General features: G+C 38.9%; 4 protein-coding genes across 5 annotated transcripts; 1 reads left to right on the top strand and 3 right to left on the bottom strand.

Annotated features, from left to right (window-relative positions):
* Nucleotides 1–44: 44 nt before the first annotated feature.
* Nucleotides 45–3,755, top strand: LOC131789557 (kelch-like protein diablo). The gene is made up of 5 exons (XM_059106712.2): nt 45–463; nt 813–1,102; nt 1,823–2,235; nt 2,571–2,723; nt 3,143–3,755. The coding sequence occupies exons 1-5, from the start codon at nt 74–76 to the stop codon at nt 3,583–3,585; spliced, it is 1,689 nt and encodes a 562-aa protein (XP_058962695.2). The 5' UTR covers nt 45–73; the 3' UTR covers nt 3,586–3,755.
* A 295-nt stretch (nt 3,756–4,050) lies between these two features.
* Nucleotides 4,051–8,334, bottom strand: LOC131789520 (galanin receptor type 1-like). 2 transcript variants are annotated; one of them, XM_059106668.2, is made up of 2 exons: nt 8,289–8,334; nt 4,051–5,132 (listed from the first exon to the last, which is right to left on the bottom strand). In XM_059106668.2, the coding sequence occupies exon 2, from the start codon at nt 5,090–5,092 to the stop codon at nt 4,091–4,093; it is 1,002 nt and encodes a 333-aa protein (XP_058962651.2). In that variant the 5' UTR covers nt 5,093–5,132; nt 8,289–8,334; the 3' UTR covers nt 4,051–4,090. The 2 variants fall into 2 exon arrangements, with proteins under 2 accessions (XP_058962651.2, XP_058962650.2); XM_059106667.2 differs by lacking the exon at nt 8,289–8,334 and adding an exon at nt 6,354–6,481.
* Nucleotides 8,335–9,858: 1,524 nt separating this feature from the next.
* Nucleotides 9,859–11,314, bottom strand: LOC131789519 (beta-4C adrenergic receptor-like). Its single transcript, XM_059106666.2, has one exon. It carries the CDS (start codon nt 11,184–11,186, stop codon nt 10,170–10,172), a length of 1,017 nt encoding a protein of 338 aa, XP_058962649.1. The 5' UTR covers nt 11,187–11,314; the 3' UTR covers nt 9,859–10,169.
* Nucleotides 11,315–12,366: 1,052 nt separating this feature from the next.
* On the bottom strand, nt 12,367–19,954 carry LOC131789516 (golgin subfamily A member 6-like protein 24). Its single transcript, XM_066160586.1, has 3 exons — nt 19,675–19,954; nt 17,332–17,388; nt 12,367–16,252 (listed from the first exon to the last, which is right to left on the bottom strand). The coding sequence occupies exon 3, from the start codon at nt 16,221–16,223 to the stop codon at nt 14,364–14,366; it is 1,860 nt and encodes a 619-aa protein (XP_066016683.1). The 5' UTR covers nt 16,224–16,252; nt 17,332–17,388; nt 19,675–19,954; the 3' UTR covers nt 12,367–14,363.
* Nucleotides 19,955–20,068: the final 114 nt, after the last annotated feature.

The following is a 20,068-nucleotide window of genomic DNA, read 5'->3' as shown; positions in this document are numbered from 1 at the left end:
TTGTGAAGTTAAAAACAAACAGATCGCTGTGTCGAAGAGTCGTTTTGAACATTCGCTCACACTGAACAACGAGATGTCCTTAAGACAAATTAATTCTCCTCCCTCACAAGCAGTTGTGGCGAATGAAATTGTTTTCCAGTGGGAAACTCACAGCCACAAAGCCTTCCGTATTTTTCAAGAGATGCGTGCGAAGGAAGAATTATGCGACGTATATATTTGCTGCGACAGACGGCGTTTTCCTGCGCATCGTGTAGTTTTGGCGGCAACTTGTCCTTTCTTCCGTGAAAAGCTAGCGGCTGAACATGACGAAAGTGAATGCGAAGAGTCATTCGTGGAACTAGAAATACCATGGAATTTTGACAACTTGCTAATGCTAAATGCTTTGGATTTTTTGTATGAAGGAAAACTGATTTTGCAACTGGATCATATTAAGGACTTATTACAGCTGTTGCACTACTTAAAGGTTATTTGAACGATATTTGTTTTACCTTACTGTTATTTGTTTTCAGTCCATATGAGTTTGGTAACCAGCCGCTTACGGTGATTATATTCTTAACCAGGTAGAAACAAAAAAAAACAAACAAACAAATACTGGCAGATTTTTTGACCTTCGACTAACACAGATCAGTTATGATCTGTTATGATCAGTTATGATAACAATCTGTAACTGTTTCGTAACAAAAGCGTAAAATTATGTATCACACAGTGTTCAGGAAATTGTTGCGTTTGGAATTGAAACTTGTTCCCTTTTTAAATTCATGTAGTTATTTGTTCACTCACATATTCCTTTACCTATTCATGGACTCCTTCAGATCGAAGAGGCTGTCATTGCTTGCGAACGATTTGCTATCGATCATTTGAGAAACCAAAATTGTGTGGGGTATCACAAACTAGCGGAGACTCTTGGCCTCGAGCAATTAAAACTCAAAACAATGGAATACATGGAATGGAACTTCTTACAAATCGTGAACGAAGATGATTTTGTCAAGCTGTCAGCGCATCAGATAACTTCCTTACTCGGAAGTAACAGTCTAAAGGTCAGAAAAGAGGAAAAAGTGTATGAAGCGGTGTGGAAATGGTACAAACACGATCCTGAAAAAAGGTTAGAAGAGGAGCTGATAATTAATTTTAATGAATGATCTATACAGTTAGAAGCAGAAACGGGAAAAAGGCTTTAATATTTCCTGCGCTGTCTTCCCAATCAGTCAAGCGGTACATAGTGTAAGATGTAGATTTTTGGTTATCTTTCATTAAGTTATTTTAGTGGCAAAATTCATTTGGTTTCTTTTTGTCAGTGTTTGATTTTAAGTATTATTTTTCACTACCTCGTTAGCGTTTGTTTGTAATTTGTTCTTCATTAGCGCCTTTTTCGGTTTCTTTAGTTCCCTTAATTTTTCTCACGCCTTTTTCAGCGCCCTTGTGCAGTTTCAAGTTTTTTCGATGCTACTTTCTTACAAAACATGACATTCAGGCGACAATTTTTTTTAACAATTTGTTCTCTACGCACAACACAGTTTTGTTAGTGTACACTCACAGGTTTGGCAGCTAGTTAAAACGTTTTACGGAGCTTCTCTCTTAAAATGTTTCGTCTTTCGTGGCCGTAACAATTTTCATCGACGACCACGTTTAGACTATCCACGTCTTCGTTTGTTTAAATAAATCTCCAGATTTTTAGGGAGTTTGGACTCTAGCCTCTTTTTTTCGTAAATGGATTTTTTTTTTTTAGACAAAGGGCAGCGAAATCATCAAATCGATCTCAATTGGTGACAATACCTAGAGCTAATAATAAACTGGTCAGGCCTGTCTCCATATCATCCTTTAGGAACAAAGAGCTGGACACAGTTTTGAAAACCATCCGCTTCCGTCAAATCACTACAAAATTCCTTCAAACACGGATACTTCCCGAACTCGTGAAAGGCGAAGGGAAATGCCGCAAGGACGTGGAAGATGCTCTGGCTGCTAGGAAGTTGTCACAAGAAAATAACGATTCAGGAAAACCTCGAAACTCTCGGAAGATCGTTTACCTGTTCAGTATGAAGACAAACCGGGTTGACACCTTTGATGAGGAGCAACGTGCATGCGTTCCCTGCCCCAAGCTGACGTCATTTAGCGATGCAAGTAAAGAAGATAATTACCACTGTGCATTTCTTGTGCAGGGTGAGCTTTATATCGTGTCCAGGAGGGCAGTGAACAGATTCAACCCTGTGACAAAGAAATGGACTTGGGTTGGCGATGGTAAGTTTTTCTCTTCTCTTGGTTTTTTCTATCGGTACCGCGAACGTTCAACGATTAGCCGTGTCTGTTGGATCATGTTTTTAAGCTAAAGATGTCTAGAGACGGACTTTAGCACTTTGGGACATTTTGGTTGGGGGAAGGATCAAAGTGTTACTAAAAGGAAAATTTTGACAATGATAAAATTAGTTTTCTGAGAAAAGTCTATGAAATAAATTATGAATTGACCCTTTAAGCTTTCCCGCCCTCCCCCCTCCCCAGGACTAATTATGTCAGCCTAAGATTTCTATTTTAAAATGGATGTGAACTATCACGTGACAGTATGTTTGTCATTTAAGGGCGTGCCGTACGGGAGTCAGGAGTGTGTTCTGATAGAAACAACATCTACGTGTTTGGTGGGAAGCCAGACGACATGTCTGCCCACAAATTTGATGTTTGTCATGGAGTATGGAGCTCACTACCTGAAATGAATCGACGTAGGAGATGCACTGGTAATCTTCTCTTCCTGGTTTCTCTGTTTTTCGTTGTATTTTTTCTTTCTGTCGTCTTCTTGTCCTGCATTACGTTCTGGTGATTCCTTTTTGAGTTGTTGGTGTTGTTGTTGTTTTTCCGGTTTAAAACTAGGCGCCCATTAAGTACTAATTGTCACTTCGTATTTTACTCTGGATCCCTCTTTCTCAAACGCTGTTCACTCGTCCTTTCTTTTCTAAAACGACAAATGCCGATCGAATAAGTTGTTTTTGACAATTTTTATTGGTGTAAGCAAAGAGTGAGAAAAATTTCCCAGTCTGGAGGTTTTTTCTTAGGTATAAGTGTACCTACACGCTTAACCGATTTTCCTTCACCATAGTGGAGCCCCTCATTTAAAAAGATATGGTAGGCCTTTGAAGTTTTAAATTTTCTCTCATAGGTGTGGCTATTTTGGGTCGAAAGATTTACGTCATTGGGGGACTTAATGACGATGGACCGCTGAACTCGATGGAAAGCTTTCACATACGATCTCAAAAATGGAAATTGCTGCCAGGCCTTCTAGAACCTCGTTTCAGTATGGGCGTGGTAACCTGGGCAGGTAGTATCTTTGTCTTCGGTGGACGCAGTGATCGACAAAGTTTAGGGAGCATGGAGGTTTATCACCCTAAGGAAGACAAATGGGTATTTGCTCCTGCGCAGTTAAACGACAACAGAAGTGAGTTCGGTCACGTGGTCTATGAAAATAAGATATATTGTTTTGGTGGGCGTGGAGTAACTTCAATCGAATATTATGATTATTTGAATGAACAATGGCGCATCGTGGGACGAGTAAGCGACAACACTTATTCAGTGAATTGTTTAGTGTATCCTCCACTGAACTAAATGAATTGCACGGAATTACATTTTATTTTAGCCCTGATACATCCACAGAATGGTACTTCGTTCCCTGATCCAGGTCGAATAAAAATTTGGCTCGTGAAGAAAGAGAAACCGACCAAACCGGAAACAAAATTCCTGGCAGGAAAGACGACATCTAAGACAAAATGAATTCTTATTTTACATTTATTAGTTCGGAAATCGAACCAAAGCAATGACGGTGGAAGGGGAATGCCACAACTTTAAACGGAGCGTAAACACGCTTGGAAAGAAGTTCTTTACGGTTGTTAAATGATTTACTTTTTTCAGGTACGCGCTGATACTTCACTGGGTAATATAAATAACAATAGATTTAATAGTGATAATGATAAAGATAATATTGATGATAATTTTTATAATAATGACGGTGATAATAACTGTACGTTATTTTAAAAGGTTTTCGTTCATAACTGATTGCTCAGTAAACCATATAATAGTGCTGCCTTGATCCGACGTTCTGTTGTCCACACATTCATGTGGTTCGTGGGCGCGCTTGTTCTGGGGTTCTTAGAAGGAAGGCAGATCCTCTGACGGGCGGAGTACTCACGTGGGAGGGCTCAAGCTCAGGCTCAGTAAATATCCTATTGGCTTGGCAACAACAAAACAACACAAACAGGGGTCTTCTAAAGCCCTGCATGTTCCAACACAATAAGAACGGGTGCACAGCGGAGTTCAGCAGAATCAACAGAACTGTAAAGTTGTATGTGTTGGAACCATAGTTGACTGAGGGAGCGTAGTAGGTTAATAGATAAGTCATATAGTTAGGCAAACGACAAATTGTGTGAATAAAAGTCACCAAAACTAGCAATTTGGTGATGTTTTTGCGTGCGCGTAATCTGGCCGCCTGTGAGATTTCCGTTGCCCTGCGTTGTCTGCACCATAGCGTGTAAATGATTCGAAAATACAAAGGGAACATCACAAGAACTGAGCTTATGCCCAGGAAGAAGATACATATCACATAAGCCTTGGGCGAAACCCAGTTTGGCCAGTTTTCCACGCAGAAATCAATCGTTTCGTCGTAGGCAAAAACGATAAGCGTTGGCAAGTTCGCCGCGAAAGCTGAGAGCCAACAAAACGCCACAACGGCATTGATGCGCGAGGTTGTAAGCGGCGCCCTTCGGCTACGAACCATTATGGACGTATAGCGTTCGACGGCGATGGCAATGAGTAAAAACCCAGACGCCGTGGAACTAGTCCATAGGGTACCACTCCCTGTTACGAACTTGCAAAAGTAGTTACCTGTGGTGTCTACTGGATGACGTAATGCAATGACACTGAAAAGCACGTGACGAGGGAAGATGAATAAACCAATCACAAAATCTGTTATCGCTAAGTTGAAGATCAAGTTGTTCATGGGAATTCGCAATGATTTGCTCCGATAAATAACAGCGAAAACCAAAGCATTAAATACGAGACATACTGGAATCAGGATTGTGAATAAGCACAGGAGTAACAAGTCAATACCGTCGCTCATACTGTCTCAAACAGAGCCAATGATCTCCGAAGCCTTAGCTCTAGGATAAAGGGAAAATTAAATTAAGACGCACACTCGTATTAGTCTGTGTTCTGTATCGTTAAGTTGCACAACGAGGTCATTATCTTTTCTTACCATTAGAAAAGAGACATGTCGTTAGGGTAAGACCTAGGAGGTCAAGTTTGGTATCAGGCAGCCTACGATAGGTCCCATTGAGACTACAAACCAGAATTTCCTCACCCCCAAAATCCCGTTAGGTGCCACCCGATTCTAGTAGCTCAATTGAAATGCAACCCAACAATAGTCAATCCAGTTTTGAAAATACGACCCTATCAATGGCACATCCCCATTAGAAAGTACACCCTGCCCCGAGCATAAAAGATATCAACTTGTACAGTAAATGGTTTGAACCCGGGGGTAACATGTAATAGTGTAGTTTGATCGTCTGGGTGAGTGTAGTCCTGAGAAGGACTGTTGTCGGTAGTGGTGACTGACGTTTCGACAACCTGACCGGACTAAGTACATTCGACTGACAACAACCTTTCACTTGCCTCTGATGATGACTTCCGCTCAGGTTGTCGAAACGTCAGTCACCACTACCGACAACAGTCCTTCTCAGGACTACACTCACCCGAACGATCAAACTACACTATTACATATCAACTTGTGTTCGTTTTAGTGAGTAAATAAATTTGCATATCCCATTTTCTGCACGGTACTCGTTCTACGCATCTTGGCCTATCCACGAGTAAAAATTGCAGAAACGAGATAAACAGTTGCAATTGAAACAAAGCAAGCAATTGCAATGAAACCGAAAAAAAAACCAAAAAAACCCGATAAGAGCAGTCTTACGAAAAGGAGCGAAATAAGATCGATATATATTCAGCTGTAGTAAGACAAATTCAATACACGCTTTTAGTGGTACACTGATTATTGATCTGAAATTTAAGAGTGCCCGAGAAGCACTTACAATCGACCCGAAGGCTCTTTAGAACGACCTTAGACACTCTTATAATCTGTTGGAAATGTCCCAAAGCATAATAATCCACAACTAAACATCCCCAGCAAAAATGATTAATGCGACATGAATCGAAACTCTCTCGAAGTTTGGCATTCAGCCTCAAGATTGGTTCGCATGCTATCGAAAGGCACAGTACCTTTGACTTAAGGCACAAAGAGCGGTTATAACTGTTAACAAACAAACTGATCTAGGTCACTGATACCTGGAAAATTTTTAAATATAATGAATGTTGATGTTTACCTTTAGCTGAAGCTCTTTGAGGTTCAGATTAAGCGACGCGCAGCCATTTCGTATTTACATAAATTTGAGGGATTGAAAGCTACAGACATAACATCTGTGAACAACGAAGCTAAGTTTAACAAACGAAGCGGTTTTCCTTGTAGATAATATATAATCAAAGTTTTGATCCACATTGCGTTGTAAATTAAAACATTCTTTGATGGCTTCAGGGCATAAAATGAAAGATAGCTATCAATCTTTAAAAACAATCATGTATTTTGCAAAAAACTCCAGCCGGCGGAAATCGCAGTTGACACAGGTGAATTATAAGCCAATCATATTCTTCGTTTACTAAATTGTGATATTTCCTGGATTTCCACCTACATGTAATTAATTCATTTGTTCGCTGATGCAAAGAAAAAATAAATAATACGAAAAAAATTGTGTCCTTTTTTAATTAAATTCCCAATGAAGCCCTTTTTCAGCGCCAATAGTAATCCTCTTTTGCTCTTGTTTTCGTACCGGCGGAAAAAAAAAAAGAGAGATATGAACCTTAATGACGTGTCCACGAAAAAAAAAAAGTATATTGCCACTTTTAACAATATCAAAGCAAACCAAATGTTAGACAGGATAGAAAGGTCGCCCTAAAATGACCGAAAGTTTTCTATTTTTTTTTCAACAGACATGTACAGTTACAAGTTCAGTTTCTGTTTAGACCTAAGACGATTTGTCTGTCTCAGTTTCGTTTCATACAGTCTGTTAATAGGCTTTTTAGAATTGCAATTTAAAAATTTGCTCAGAAGATTTTGCAAATCGTGTCATTTACTTAATTGACTTGCAAACAGAAAAAAAGCAAAAACCATTATCTCATGTCTTATTTTAACTGGCAAGGTCAAATCATTGTTTTTTATACCCATAGAGGGTTTAACTTCTTTTAACGTCCGTGTAAAATTCCAAACTGACCCGGTGTTCGTGAATAGAGTGATATGGAAGATATATTTCAATCCCAAGGAGTTATGAGTTATATGCTTTTAATTTAAAGACTAAAGCCGCTAAATTAACTTCAAAAGTCAAGTTAATTTTCTAATTTCCTATTCCTGTGGATTAACGGGCGAAAAACTAGCTAACGACCATTTCAAGGATGAGATGTTGTTCTTGCTATTTTTTCCAGCTAACAAATGAAAAAAATAACATCCAAAAAGCTGAATTTCACGCTTCTAACTGAGACGCGAATTTGCCTGATACCATAACGAAGTCTACTGGGTTTTGGTTTCAGTAAGCGTCTGCGATTGTCAACGTTTACCTTTAGAACAAACACCAAGCTGCAAACTGGAAAAACGTTAAACAAAAACCTTGCTCCGAATACTTGCTCAAAAACCCACATTTCAGTGAGCGTAAACCTTTTAAATCTGCTCTAAGATCGCGTGAACAAAATCAACGCAGAAAGAAAAGCGCGTGCATCAATTAAGCCGTTTTATAACACACTTACCCAACAAATGAGCTTAGCCCAAATTCTAAAAGCTCGAGGAAGACGCTAAAAAATGTGTGACACAAGACAATGTGATGGTGAAAAGTGAAATGTGCTCACAGGAAGCAAGGCTATATGAACAGGTGGGGCGGTTGATTGATTACAAAATGGATATATCATATATATCTACGCGAGATAAAATTTTTTTCATTCATTCACGAAAGAGAAAATTTTAGTAAGGCTTTCTAAGGGTTAACAATAGTTCGCAAACCGAGATGTAACTGAATTTGCTTAAATCATTGTGTTTTCCGATCAAAATCATTTAAAATCCTCATAAATACAATACAGAGGTGCAAATGAAATCGCTATGCTCGCATGAGCTAAAGATCACATTGTATCGCATACATTAGTGCTGTATAGGTCAAGTAACTCTCACTTTAAAAGCAGAAATACCGAAAATAATTATGGAAAAACGTCATTTTTCTTACCTTGGAGACGACTAAACAACAGACCGATCGAAGCAGGTGTGAAATTTGACGTTATCTTGAACGCGCTTTGAGAGACGTTTGGTCAGATTTTGACAGACAGTCTGTCAACCCTAATATCAGATTTGGTGCCTAAAATTGTGAATATTCATCCAGGCTAAGAATAAAATCAATCGCCTTATTTTTTTTCTCTCCTTAAAACATCATTAGCTATACATTTTGAGTCAAATTTTTCACTGGGTAAAAACCATTTCTACCTCGAAAGAGACGAAAAAATATATCTTCTGCATCATAGAAATACAGAAAGGAGGCAAAAATCACTAAGCAACAAGGACGGCAGAAAATATAGATGACTAATAAATAAAAATATTTTCATCTCGACGAGGACAGTAATAGTCGAAGGTGAAACAAGTCATCAAATTAGGTTCCAGTATTTCTCTATTTTTTTGTTCATTCTTTCTTGTGTTCATCCGATTATGTTGGAACAATGCTGAGAAATTTTGTTGAAGGAATGTGTTAATTGCTGCATTCTGACTCATTAAAACTCACAATGATTTAGTTGAGGGAAATGGCAATATTTATGTTAATTATTCCTCACAAATCAAAAGCTGTCTTCAAGCACTACTCATACTTTGTCTGAAATGTAGATGAAAAAAATGATATACAAATATATCAGAGTGGATTCACCAAAATACACTCAAGATTACAGCAAACTAATAGTCCCTACCATGCATCCACCTTTGGAAACTACACATTCCCCTCCCCCCCCTACCCCAGCCACAGTGGTCTACCTCACCGGTGGAGCTGCCACAAGGCGTGAGCCTGACTGTGAATCATAAGGGACAGTCCAAGATAACATCAGGCTAAAAAGATCTCTCCTAAGTTGCCGACAAAAAGTAGACCCCCCTATTCCGATAAGTCAAAATCCAACTTTCTCTCCCTTGAGCTTTTGACACAGAGCCACTTGCAGCCCTCCCTTGAAGAGGCAAGTGGCTAGGCCGTATGAAGTTGTTAGTCTTAACGTTAACCCTCTGCATATTCATTGGCCAGGATGGCTTGAAGGCAGGTGATGCCCGCCTTCAAGCGAAAAATTCGAAGTCAGTTTTTCCATCAATTGTCTATCGAGCCCTCTTCCCATACCCATGCTTTTGACCTCCAGATACTGAAAAAATGACAGTTTGGGTAGTTTAGGCACAAAATAATTTGTTTCAAAGAGATTCCTCTTTCTTCAGCGTATGCTGTGCCCAATAATCTCTAGTGCGAATGCCGAACTACGAAGATACTCCAAAATAAACAATAAGTGACATCAGGTCGAAATTTGGTGAAGTTGGGTATTCAAATGTTACTATCACTCACTCATTCCGATAGCATATGTGGCTTCGGCTTGTATAGAAGGCAATAGCCGCAAAGACTCTTTTTGTCAAACAAAATACGTTTTGATGAATTTATTTGAATATTTCATTGACGTGGGGTTTGTTCTGAATTTATTTGAATATTTCATTGACGTGGGGTTTGTTCTGCGTCGAAATTTTCTGAATCGAGAAAAACAGGTTTGATTTGAAACTTATTGATAAAGATAAGTAGAAAACAGTGGTTACCGTTTACTGTTAACAGTGGTTACTCTAAGGCAACGAGTGCGGCAAATGCAACTAGTAACGATAGCAAAGGACACATTTTACAGCTGCGAACATCTGTAAAGTTTTGTTTCTCTGTGTGGCATTTCCTCTTGAGAATCGTCTGTTAGACGCCTTGTTTGGTTGTGTTAACTAGTTTTCTCTACACTACATTGAATGTTGAGCCATATGACAGCAATATCATGATCAGCAGATTTCATCTCTAGTTTTCATCGTTTGAATGTGTTTCTGGGAATATCATTTTTAAGCTCTAAGTAGATACAACGACAGCAAGGCTCTTTGTGTAAGACTGCGGTGAAGTGTCCTTCGAATGAACGTGCGGAACAACTTGGTTTTCGTTCCTTTTACAAGGGATAAGCTTCCAAAGCTCGACTCGAAACGAACGATTCATGTAGCCGTATATAAAGGGGTTACAAGCGGAGTTCAGACCCACAAGAAATGTAACAGCAAGGGCACCTTGAGGCGAGATGTAAACCAAATTGCCACGGCTTAAAAACCCGATTACATAGGCTGGAATCCAGCAAAGAGTAAACGTTGAAACTAGTAAGAAAAGTGTTTTCGTGACGCGAATTTCCTCGACGCCCGCTCGGTTTATAAGTTGGGAGTTCGACTTTAAGGTTCCCTGGAGAGATGATACGACCTGATCGTTATGTTCACGTACTGCTCGTGATACTTTGAAGTAGCAACCGGCGATTGTAAGAGTGCATGGAAGTAAAATAAGGCCGGCGTCCAAAGTTAAAAATATCACAGTGAGACTTGGTTTATGGAAATGCAAAACGCAAGCTGCGTAACCACCGTGAAAAGCAAATTCTGCCCATCCAACCAGCACAGGAAATGACACTGTCAAAGCCATTAGTGTCCACAGGAATATCAGAGCTGTGACGCATCGCTTTCTAGTGAAAATCTTCAAATAGAGAGACGGTTTAACCACTCTGCAGTACCTGTTGACGGCCATGAACGCCATTGTAAGGAGGGAGACTAGGGTTAGATAGTACGTGAAAAATCCTTGAATGATACAACCACCGGATCCATAATTCCAGCGACCACAAATTAAAGTTGCCACTGTCAGAGGTGCAGCGACACAAGAACGGATCAAGTCCGCAATAGCCAATGCGGTCACCCACAAGTTTGTGCTCGTGCGAAGGCTGGGATTTCGTGCAGTTGCCATGCAAATAAAAGCGTTTCCTCCGACGGCAATGATATCGATTAACAAAAGTGAGGTGGATTGGAAGGCAGTTAGGCCAGAGTTGCGAAAAGGGAGTTCCATAGTACAGGTATTGTATAAAACCTCAACAAAAAACGCGAAAGCTAACCAAAACCAAAGGCGCACCAAACCTAAGAAAGTGCGGAACTCGACAGAGCAAAACCCGCCAAATACGATGTTTACAAGCGGTGTTTCCTCCCTCGCACGCTGGCAGCTGGCCAGCAAGTGAATGCGGCGATAGTTGACTGAAGTAACAATCTAGTCAAAGATACCGACTTTAAGATTTTTGATCCAGAAAAATAAAATTGGCCGAAAAGTCTTTGCGCTGATGTAGTGATAGTCTCATTTGTCAGTCTATTGCTAAAAACGGTACTTATCGGCTCAAAAAAGAAAAATCCAGCTGGCTTAATTAACTTGTGTATTTTGCAAAATGAGAGGTCAGAAAGAGAGTTGGTTTACCATCAACATGTCCACTAAAGAAGAAACTGAAGCGCTGGCAAAAATCTTTTACCCTGATTTTAATTTTTAACTTATAATCAACTTATTTACCTAAACTTATCTCACAGATTCCCGAAGAGTGATTCGAAATATCTCTCAATTTCTCATGAACGGCTTTTTCAACTGTATAAATATTTAATCTAAACAAAATAATTTGAGGAGCTTTTTGTCAATAATGAAGCTCGAATATCCATCGCACTCGACAGGATATCCTGCTAAAACTGACATGAACTAGTAAACCATTGTTTGAGAGCTAATCTGCAACTTTAATCAATCGCTGGGAAAAAAATTAGGTTTGCTGGTAGCTTCGGGGAATTAACCATTCCGGCTGAGTATAACATTCATCACAAAGCTACACAACCTTTCTCCATTTTATAAATTTTGGTTCTATTTTCTCTCCCTTTTTTGGCATGTCTGAAGTGAAAAGAAAAATGAATTTTTAAGGATGTCTCTAAATGTTTTCACATCTTGAAAGATTTTACGTAAAATGCAGAGTACATTCTTTGGCCAAACAGATTCGGAGCGCATACAAAAAAGAAGAAAAACGCAAACTTCTACGCGTGAATGACCGCGTTTCCAGTTTTACATTTACGTACATTAGCTCACGCATTCAGTCCCCAAAAGAAAAACTCCAATATTATTGAAAACAAAGTAAACAGTAAGGATCGTTTATAAATTTTACAACAACTCAGCACCAAGGCAAATAAAACGAAATTGTCAAATGTCAAATCATTATGTTGAGAGCCTTGGATACAGAAGCAATTTAACCAGACCAAATTTGGTAGGCTTTCTGCCTTCCACATCTGTTTACATTTGTCACATTTACAAAGCACCCAGTTGTCATTGAATTACATCAAATATGATATGCAGCTCCGGGGCCTGTTATCATTTTTGTTCCCGCACATGTCGCCGATAAAATTAGTATTTCCAACCAGAAATCGAGTGTAAATGACCAAGCGGCTTAAGAATCCTTGCCACAAATAAACTATTTCTCATGGAGAACCAGTTGCTTGTCGTGTGACATGTCTCAACTACTTTTGCAACTGAATAAAGAGGGTAAGTTTCTTAATAAACTGTAGTGCTACGTCGGTGGGAGAGTATAACAAGGTAATTTAGTATTATCAACTGAGTTGATAACGTAAATTGGCCACCGTTAAGAGTTTCAGAGCTGACGTTTCAGGCGTTAGCCCTTCGTCAGAGCAAACGGAGGAATAGTGGGTTATGTGTGTGTTTATATTCAGAAAATGGAGCCACGCTATAGGTGGGAATATGGTGACGAGAAAACAAGAACAAATTAGTGAAATAAAAAGCGTTCGTTGATATCGTGGGGATTAAGAGCGCCGATTTGAAAAATGAATCTTTGATCTAGAGTTTGGCGGCTTTCCGAACTGCCTAGATGTAGGGAAAGGTCTGAAACTGCCATATACTGCTTAAAATGATTGGTCTCATTTTCATTATAACTCCATAACAAAATGTAATTTTGAACACTGACACCAGTGGTTTTATATTCAGTTCGTAACTCTTTAAACTAATTGATTTTTTTTTGGTATATACTATTACAAAACTTACCATAAGGAAGACACAGACAAATACATTATGCTCATAATATAAGTTGTGTTTATATTACTAAGAGAACAGTCATTATTTCTCGCCTTAGCGGGGGGGGGAAGGGGGGGCGAAGGAGGATTTTGGGTATCTCATGGTTTTCTCAGGGAATGGAGGGGAAATATCTCACTGCCAACAAAGTAAAAAGAGGGATGGTAGAAAAATGACTGCCAATTAACTGGAAATAAGGGGGGGGAGGGGAACAAGAATATTACAGCACATTTTCGCGACATAACCAAAATCTTCCAACCTCCACCCCCCCCCTCCCCCGCGATAAAAAAACGACTGGTCCCTGAAATATAACCTTTATATATTTTAACATGTCAGCAGTATTCAAAGCAGACAAATTAATTTGATTTTTCCTCATCATGAGGCATAGATAATTTACGTGCAAGAAAACCATTAGAAGAAGATCCCAAGACATTCCGCGTTATCTTAGGAATAGCGCTGCGACTTATGCAAAGTTCGCTTGGAGGAAACAGTCTGTAACAGTTTCTCTCAAAGAAACAAGTTGTCCTCATCACAAGCTGTTCACGCGACGTTCTCTGAGTATTCTTGAACACCTCAGCAATATTTTATTCGATAGTAGAAATCGTCTTCCTAAATTTTAATGAAAATTCATCAAGAAAAAATTTTCACTTAGTGATATAAACTCCGGAAATTTTATAGGGCGTATAATTCAAATATTTTTAAGTTTCGCTCAATGACATACAGTGTGTTATTTACTATACCTCGAGCAACTTCTTCTTTGAGAAAATCTCATAACAAAACGTTTTTCCTATTCGACGCTGACATTGATAAAACAGTTTTACAAAATTGACCATGACGATTCTAGGTTGAAAATTCTTATATGTAAAATTTTTTGCCAGAACATTGCGTAAACTCGTTTGATTTAGCCACTTAATTAAATGCTTGGCGCTTTTTACTGCGCCACAAAAAATGAAGGAAATGAACACCAACCTAAGCCAAGCTTTGATTGATAAACAAATTCTCCTTGTCAGTACCAAAGAAAATGTATGAAGAGGATTATGGAGAATATCGGTACTGATATTAAGGTATAAAAGGTTTAGCGCATTCAAATTTGGAACTTGTCTGTCGTGTTTGACCCACGATCTTGTCACGCAAAACGATTAACTATTATTTACACCCAAAAAGTGACGCAAAAAATCCTTTCTTACGTTCTCCTCGTGATCTATCTCCTCCGTTGTCTGTACCAGCTGAAGAAGAAGCTTGCTGATCATTGCGGAACGAACTTTGCTTTTTCAGAGCTTGCGCTCGTCTCATCAGCTCATTTTCAGCCTCTTTCATGGCCAGTAACTCCTTCTTCTGCATTTCCACGTGTTCTCGTTTCTTCCTCTCCGCCTCTTCCCGAAACTTCTCTTCTAACCTGCGAGTCTCCTCCAACAGCATCTTCCCACTGTCAATTGCCCCTTTGGACCTTTCATCCTTCCTGCTCTTCTGCTCAAGAAGCTCCGCCTCGTTCACAGCAGCTTGTGTCTCGCTTTGTTCAAGCCTCTTTCGCTGAACTTCTAAAAGCTTTCGTGCTTCTTGTTCTTGCTTTTCTTTGTTAGCTTCTTTCAACCGTTCCTCCTGCTCTTGTTTACGCATCGCTAATTCTTGCTTGGCTCTTTCTTGTTCTCTTTTCTCCTGATCTTGAAGTAACACTCTTTTCTTTGATTCTTCGCGTTCTTGTTCGAGTTCTTTGCGTTTCTGCTCTTGTTCGAGCCGTCGTCTTTCCGCAGTCTTCATAGCTTCGTGCTCTTCTTTACGACGTTGTTCCCTGGCACGTCGTTGTGTTTCGGCCATCTCAGCAGCTTTCTGCTCGTCCTCTTTTCTCTGTTCTGCCATACGCTTTTGTTGTTCAGTATCCCTCTGAACTTTTTCATCTTCTTTCTGTTTCAATTGATCAAGATATTTTTTCCATTCCTCCTCTTTCGTCCTTTGCTCCTTTTCCCTCTTTTCCTTCTCCACAGCCATTAGCTGCTTTTCAAGCTCTAGCTTTCTCCTATCATCTTCTTGCCTTCTCTCTTCGCACTCTTTTCTCTTTATCTCCGCTTCCTCTCGCTTTCTGACCTCATCCTTCACAGGATCATTTTGTAACAATTCCGTGATGACCTTTTCCTGCTTCGCCAAAAACTGTTGTCGTACACCCGACTCCAACAAGCGGGCCTCCTCGGATGTCTTGCCCCTTTCCTCATCAAACATTTTCCTTCTCTGTGATTCCAAAGCTTTCCGTCTTTCCACAAACTGACTAATCTCTTCATTTTCTTTATGTTTATCCCTCTGCCATTGTCGCTGTTTCTCAGCTTCTTCTCTGGTCTTTTCATCTTGTTTCTGTTTCATCTCTTGTGCAAACTGAACCCAATCTTCTTCCTGTTTCTTCTGCTCTTCCAGTTTACGCTTCTGCTCGTGTTCCGCGCGTTCCATTTCCTGTTCCAAATGTTTCAATTTTTCCCTCTCCACCTCTTTTTGCTTTTCCAGCCGTTTCTGTTCTTCAGCTGCCTGCTTCGCTTCCTCCTGTAATCTACGTTCTTGTTCTTTAGCAAAAACATCTTTTGTTTCTTGTTGCTTAGCCATTTCGGTCTCTATCCGTTTTTGCATTTCCAGAGAAATCAGTTTATCTGCTTCTTCTTTCGCCTTGTTTTTCTCAACCTGGCGAAGTTCTTCCAGCTGCCGTTTCTTTTCTGTTTCTTCTCGCATCCAATCGTCCTTCAATCTCTTCTGTTCCTGTTGTAACTTGTTCCTTTTACTTTCACTGTTCTCTGTTCCTTCTTTCTCCTTGGCTCTCTGAAAAGCGATCATTTTTGCCGCATCGTCCCATTTCTGTTTCGCCAACTCCTCGCCGCCAAAAGCTTTGCACTCGTTTTGCACCTGCGATCTCACCTCATTGGATATCGCTTTATCTCTCTCCCGCTTTACATTCAATAAACTGTTCACAAAATCTGCATTTACCGAAGCTAAAGCATCGTGCTCAGTTGAATCCGTGTGTTCAGTCATTTCTTTATCGAAGTCTTCCGTAAATGAAGCTAAAAAAGCCAAAAATGTCTAATGAACTCATGAATTCACGTTGCATTACACCACGTTGCGTTACACCACGTTGCGTTACACCACATTGCGTTACACCACGTTGCATGAGGTAGCGTTAAGTTACATGCACATTACGTCAAGTAACGTGACATGATAGTGCCCGAGTCCGTTGCGTTACCAGAACTATATTCCTCTCCTTGACCAAAGAGGTGGGAAGGGAGGGGAGGTGGGGGGTTATTTGTACTGCCAAACAAAGTGTGGTTTTCAAGGTCTTTATAGGGTCAGAGTTTGAGGGTCTTGGCTGAATTTCTCCCCAACCAAAATGCTGTTCTCCGCCAATAGGGAGGGGGAAGGAATTAGTCAAAAACAAGAATGATTGGAAGAGCACACGATTTAATTTCAGATTATGATCATTAGACTAATGATTATTTTAAAAAAATTCAGAAAAAGCCAACCACCAAAAAAACATGCAAAGAATGATCTTCACAGGTAACCTTCCTTTGAAAATCTTTGATGAGGGAGAGGCAAATTTCATTGCGATTGAGTTCTTTGTTGACCATAAAGGAATCAGGTCACAAACTGAATATCAATTACATCATGGGTGATTGCACTACAGATGAAGAGTGATGATTGACCCTGAGGCTTCACTTGTAGATAAAATGCTGTTATAGCTTTGATCGCTTCTCCTGATTTGAAAATTTTTCTATGGTAGCCCAAAAGGACCAAACACAAAACCAGTTTCATGTACCAAAACACAAAGAAGTTTTCCCAAGACACAAGTGAATTTACCAATTGAAAACACAAATCAATTAAATATTAAAGACAAACCAATTTCTTAAAACACCAATCAAAAGACTGAGCACTAGTGCCATGAACATCAGATAGCATGGCAACTGACACTCAACTGATAGTTACTTTCTGCATGTCTAAAGTAATAAATAAGAACAAAAGCCATATGTAACATGACCCAAGCAAAAAGTATTCCTCATTCATTTTACTATTGTATATGGCTATATTTTCCTCAAATCTATAAACATTAAGCAATCAGTATACAAAAGCCAACATTGAAATCACTTACCCAGTAAACTGATGCCACAATAAACTGAAAGTTGCCAGGTATGTTTGTAAACTTGATCTAAAATAAAATAAGAAACTTTCATCAGTATGGATTGCATATTCTCCATAATGATCTCTGCACATTCATCCATAAGGTGCTGACATTAGGAGAATTTGTTTCACAATCAAGAGGTTCTTCAGTTGGAGATCATTTCTTTTATTCTCATGACCTTAATGTGTGATTCAGAGGTGATATTGTAAGGAGAAATTAGATGCTAGTCACTCTAGGGGTGTAAGGGTCAATCAGCTGAATTAAGCCATAATAATGAAATAATTATCTGAAACAAATCTAAGCAATGGTAGAATTTCCCTTTTTTTTTGGTGTTCATTTCTGGAGATGAATGCTTTAATATTGCACATCAAGTTTTATTAGCCTTTAACTTTCAGAAGTTATTAAAATGTAACTTCTCCCCATAATATCCAAACATTGAGGTAATAAGAAAATTCAAACTTATCAGGCAGAAGTTGTTATCTTGATCTAACACCATGGAAATGTGTCACAGCTATAGTGGAGAATTAACAGTAAGATCTTGGGAGTTGAAGGGTTAGCAATCATTTATAATAACAAGGTTTTAAAAAATCTCATGCAGTTCAATTAGTTGCAGATTCCAAAGGCTGTGGGAAATAGTCATATTCATGGAGACACTGACAAATTATAATATTTTGCCACAGCCAAGTTCAATTATAATAATTGTTTTGACATTTTGATCATTGAATTTACTTTTTAGAATTATTTTTTAAGGAACTGCTCATTAACATTTTCAGGCAACCTGCTATTTTCCACAAACAAGCATGGACACAGCTACCCATGAGCAGAAATCAGAAACAAAATTCAGTTAAATGACATTTTGCAGGAACAGATCATTATTTGTAAGCAGCTATTGGCAGGTCATGTGATAGATTCTAATGCCAATGAAAAGAAAAAAATTAAATGCTTTGAAACTAAGATAAATTCTAGTTCATTTTCCTGAGAACTGCTACAATTAAATTCACATTTCACTCAATTTTTCTAACTCTAGGAAACAGTTTATATAAAATGGGGAACTCACAGCTCAATGAAAAATTTTCAGAATTATTTTTAGGAACTGTTCTGTAACATCTTGAGGCAATCTGCTATTTTCCATGGACAAGAATGGAAACAGTTTATATATGTGAAGAAAGTCACTGCTCGATTCAAAAAAAGAGAAAAAGGATATTTCATCAAATTTGTTTATAAAAATATAATTGTTAGCCTGTCTAGTGAGCTCCAGCTATGATCAAAAATGCACCTTTTGATGAACCTGCCAACTATGTAGTAGGAACTTAACACACAGTTCTACTCAATGAGTGCAAAATAATAATTAGCATGTCATTTTCAAACATGAGATCTTAAACCAGTGCTCCCAGCTGCTACAGTTTTGGTAGGACATATTTTTGGGCAGTAAATTTACCGAGAAAGTTGTCAATTTAGCAATCTAAATTGAACATAGTGTTTGTGGTCAAATTTTAAATACATGAACATTTACCTACAACATTACTGCAGATACCCTTAAATTTTCTTTATAAAGAATTTGCCACAATTTGTCTTCAGTTGTATTAGCTATTGCTGGAATTTCAATAAACAATTTCCAGACATGTCATGCAACATAGCACCTTTTTTCTTTGGTGATTACTGTTTTCTTTTCACTCCCTCTTTTTCTAATTGCTTCCATTTTATAACTCTACATTGCCAAGATACTACTTTAAAAGGCACATGGTTTGGAGCCTTGTAAGCTTTCCCTAATAATTTCACCTGGGACACGTCAACAATTTCACAAAGAATGGTTCCAAGCTAGCTGATCAATCCTAAAAGATCTTTACTATAGGACATTTAATCCCCTTGAGAAAATAACAGAACAACTTATTTTGTTTTTAGCTGGCAAGGACCAGAGCTAGCTTCAAGAATTACCTAGCATTATACTTATAATATCAAATAAGAGTCTCTTCGATCAAGTCTTATCATTAAAATTAAAGACTTTTAAATAAAAAAAATAACATTATTCGTTCTCCAAAAATACACTGAGGATAAACCGCAATTTCTTCTTGAATGTGGGCAACAAGAAGGCAAGCCCGGCTTGATAAAAAAGTGAGAAAAAAGGCTTCACATTCTTTGACCTTGGAGAGGTACAGCACGCATACAGTAACAGTAAGATCGTGATGTAAACAAAATCTTTTTAACAATGGTGTATGCAATCACATGTTTACATCAGAACTTCTCTGCTCAAACATTAAAAAAAAAGTTCATCTACGAAGCGGAATACAAGTTAAGAGTTTTCCTTACGCTCACCTGTTTTGCCTCTCAAAGGTTATCGTCCTCGCCCAAAAGTAAGATTCTGCTATCAGTGCTTGCTGCACAGGTGTTGACGGTCATGAAATAAGAATGTTATCGCAGCCAGCAGGTGTGGCAGAGGTCCTCCAGAGTAATTCGCTCGTTGTTGTCAACTCTGTCTGTAATTCCTGATGCTTGAAGATCGCCTTGGCATGGTAGCTTTAGTAGTGGAACTTAGGAGATCTTTTCTGAGATCTTTTGCGGAAACAGGACCAGATTAAAACCCCAAATACAAAGAATTTCCGCCTGAATCAACCAGGCTTCTCGCGAATAAACGCGAGAGACTGGTACTCGAGAAGGACCTATCCCGATACCCGCGGGAATCCATCGGCCGCAAGTTAGAATTTCTCCT

The sequence above is a fragment of the Pocillopora verrucosa genome, chromosome 13 (genome assembly GCF_036669915.1).
Source record: "Pocillopora verrucosa isolate sample1 chromosome 13, ASM3666991v2, whole genome shotgun sequence".
In the NCBI taxonomy this organism is placed as follows: domain Eukaryota; kingdom Metazoa; phylum Cnidaria; class Anthozoa; order Scleractinia; family Pocilloporidae; genus Pocillopora; species Pocillopora verrucosa.
The sequence above is the reverse complement of the archived record's forward strand: the minus strand, read 5'-3'. Positions and strand labels throughout refer to the sequence as shown.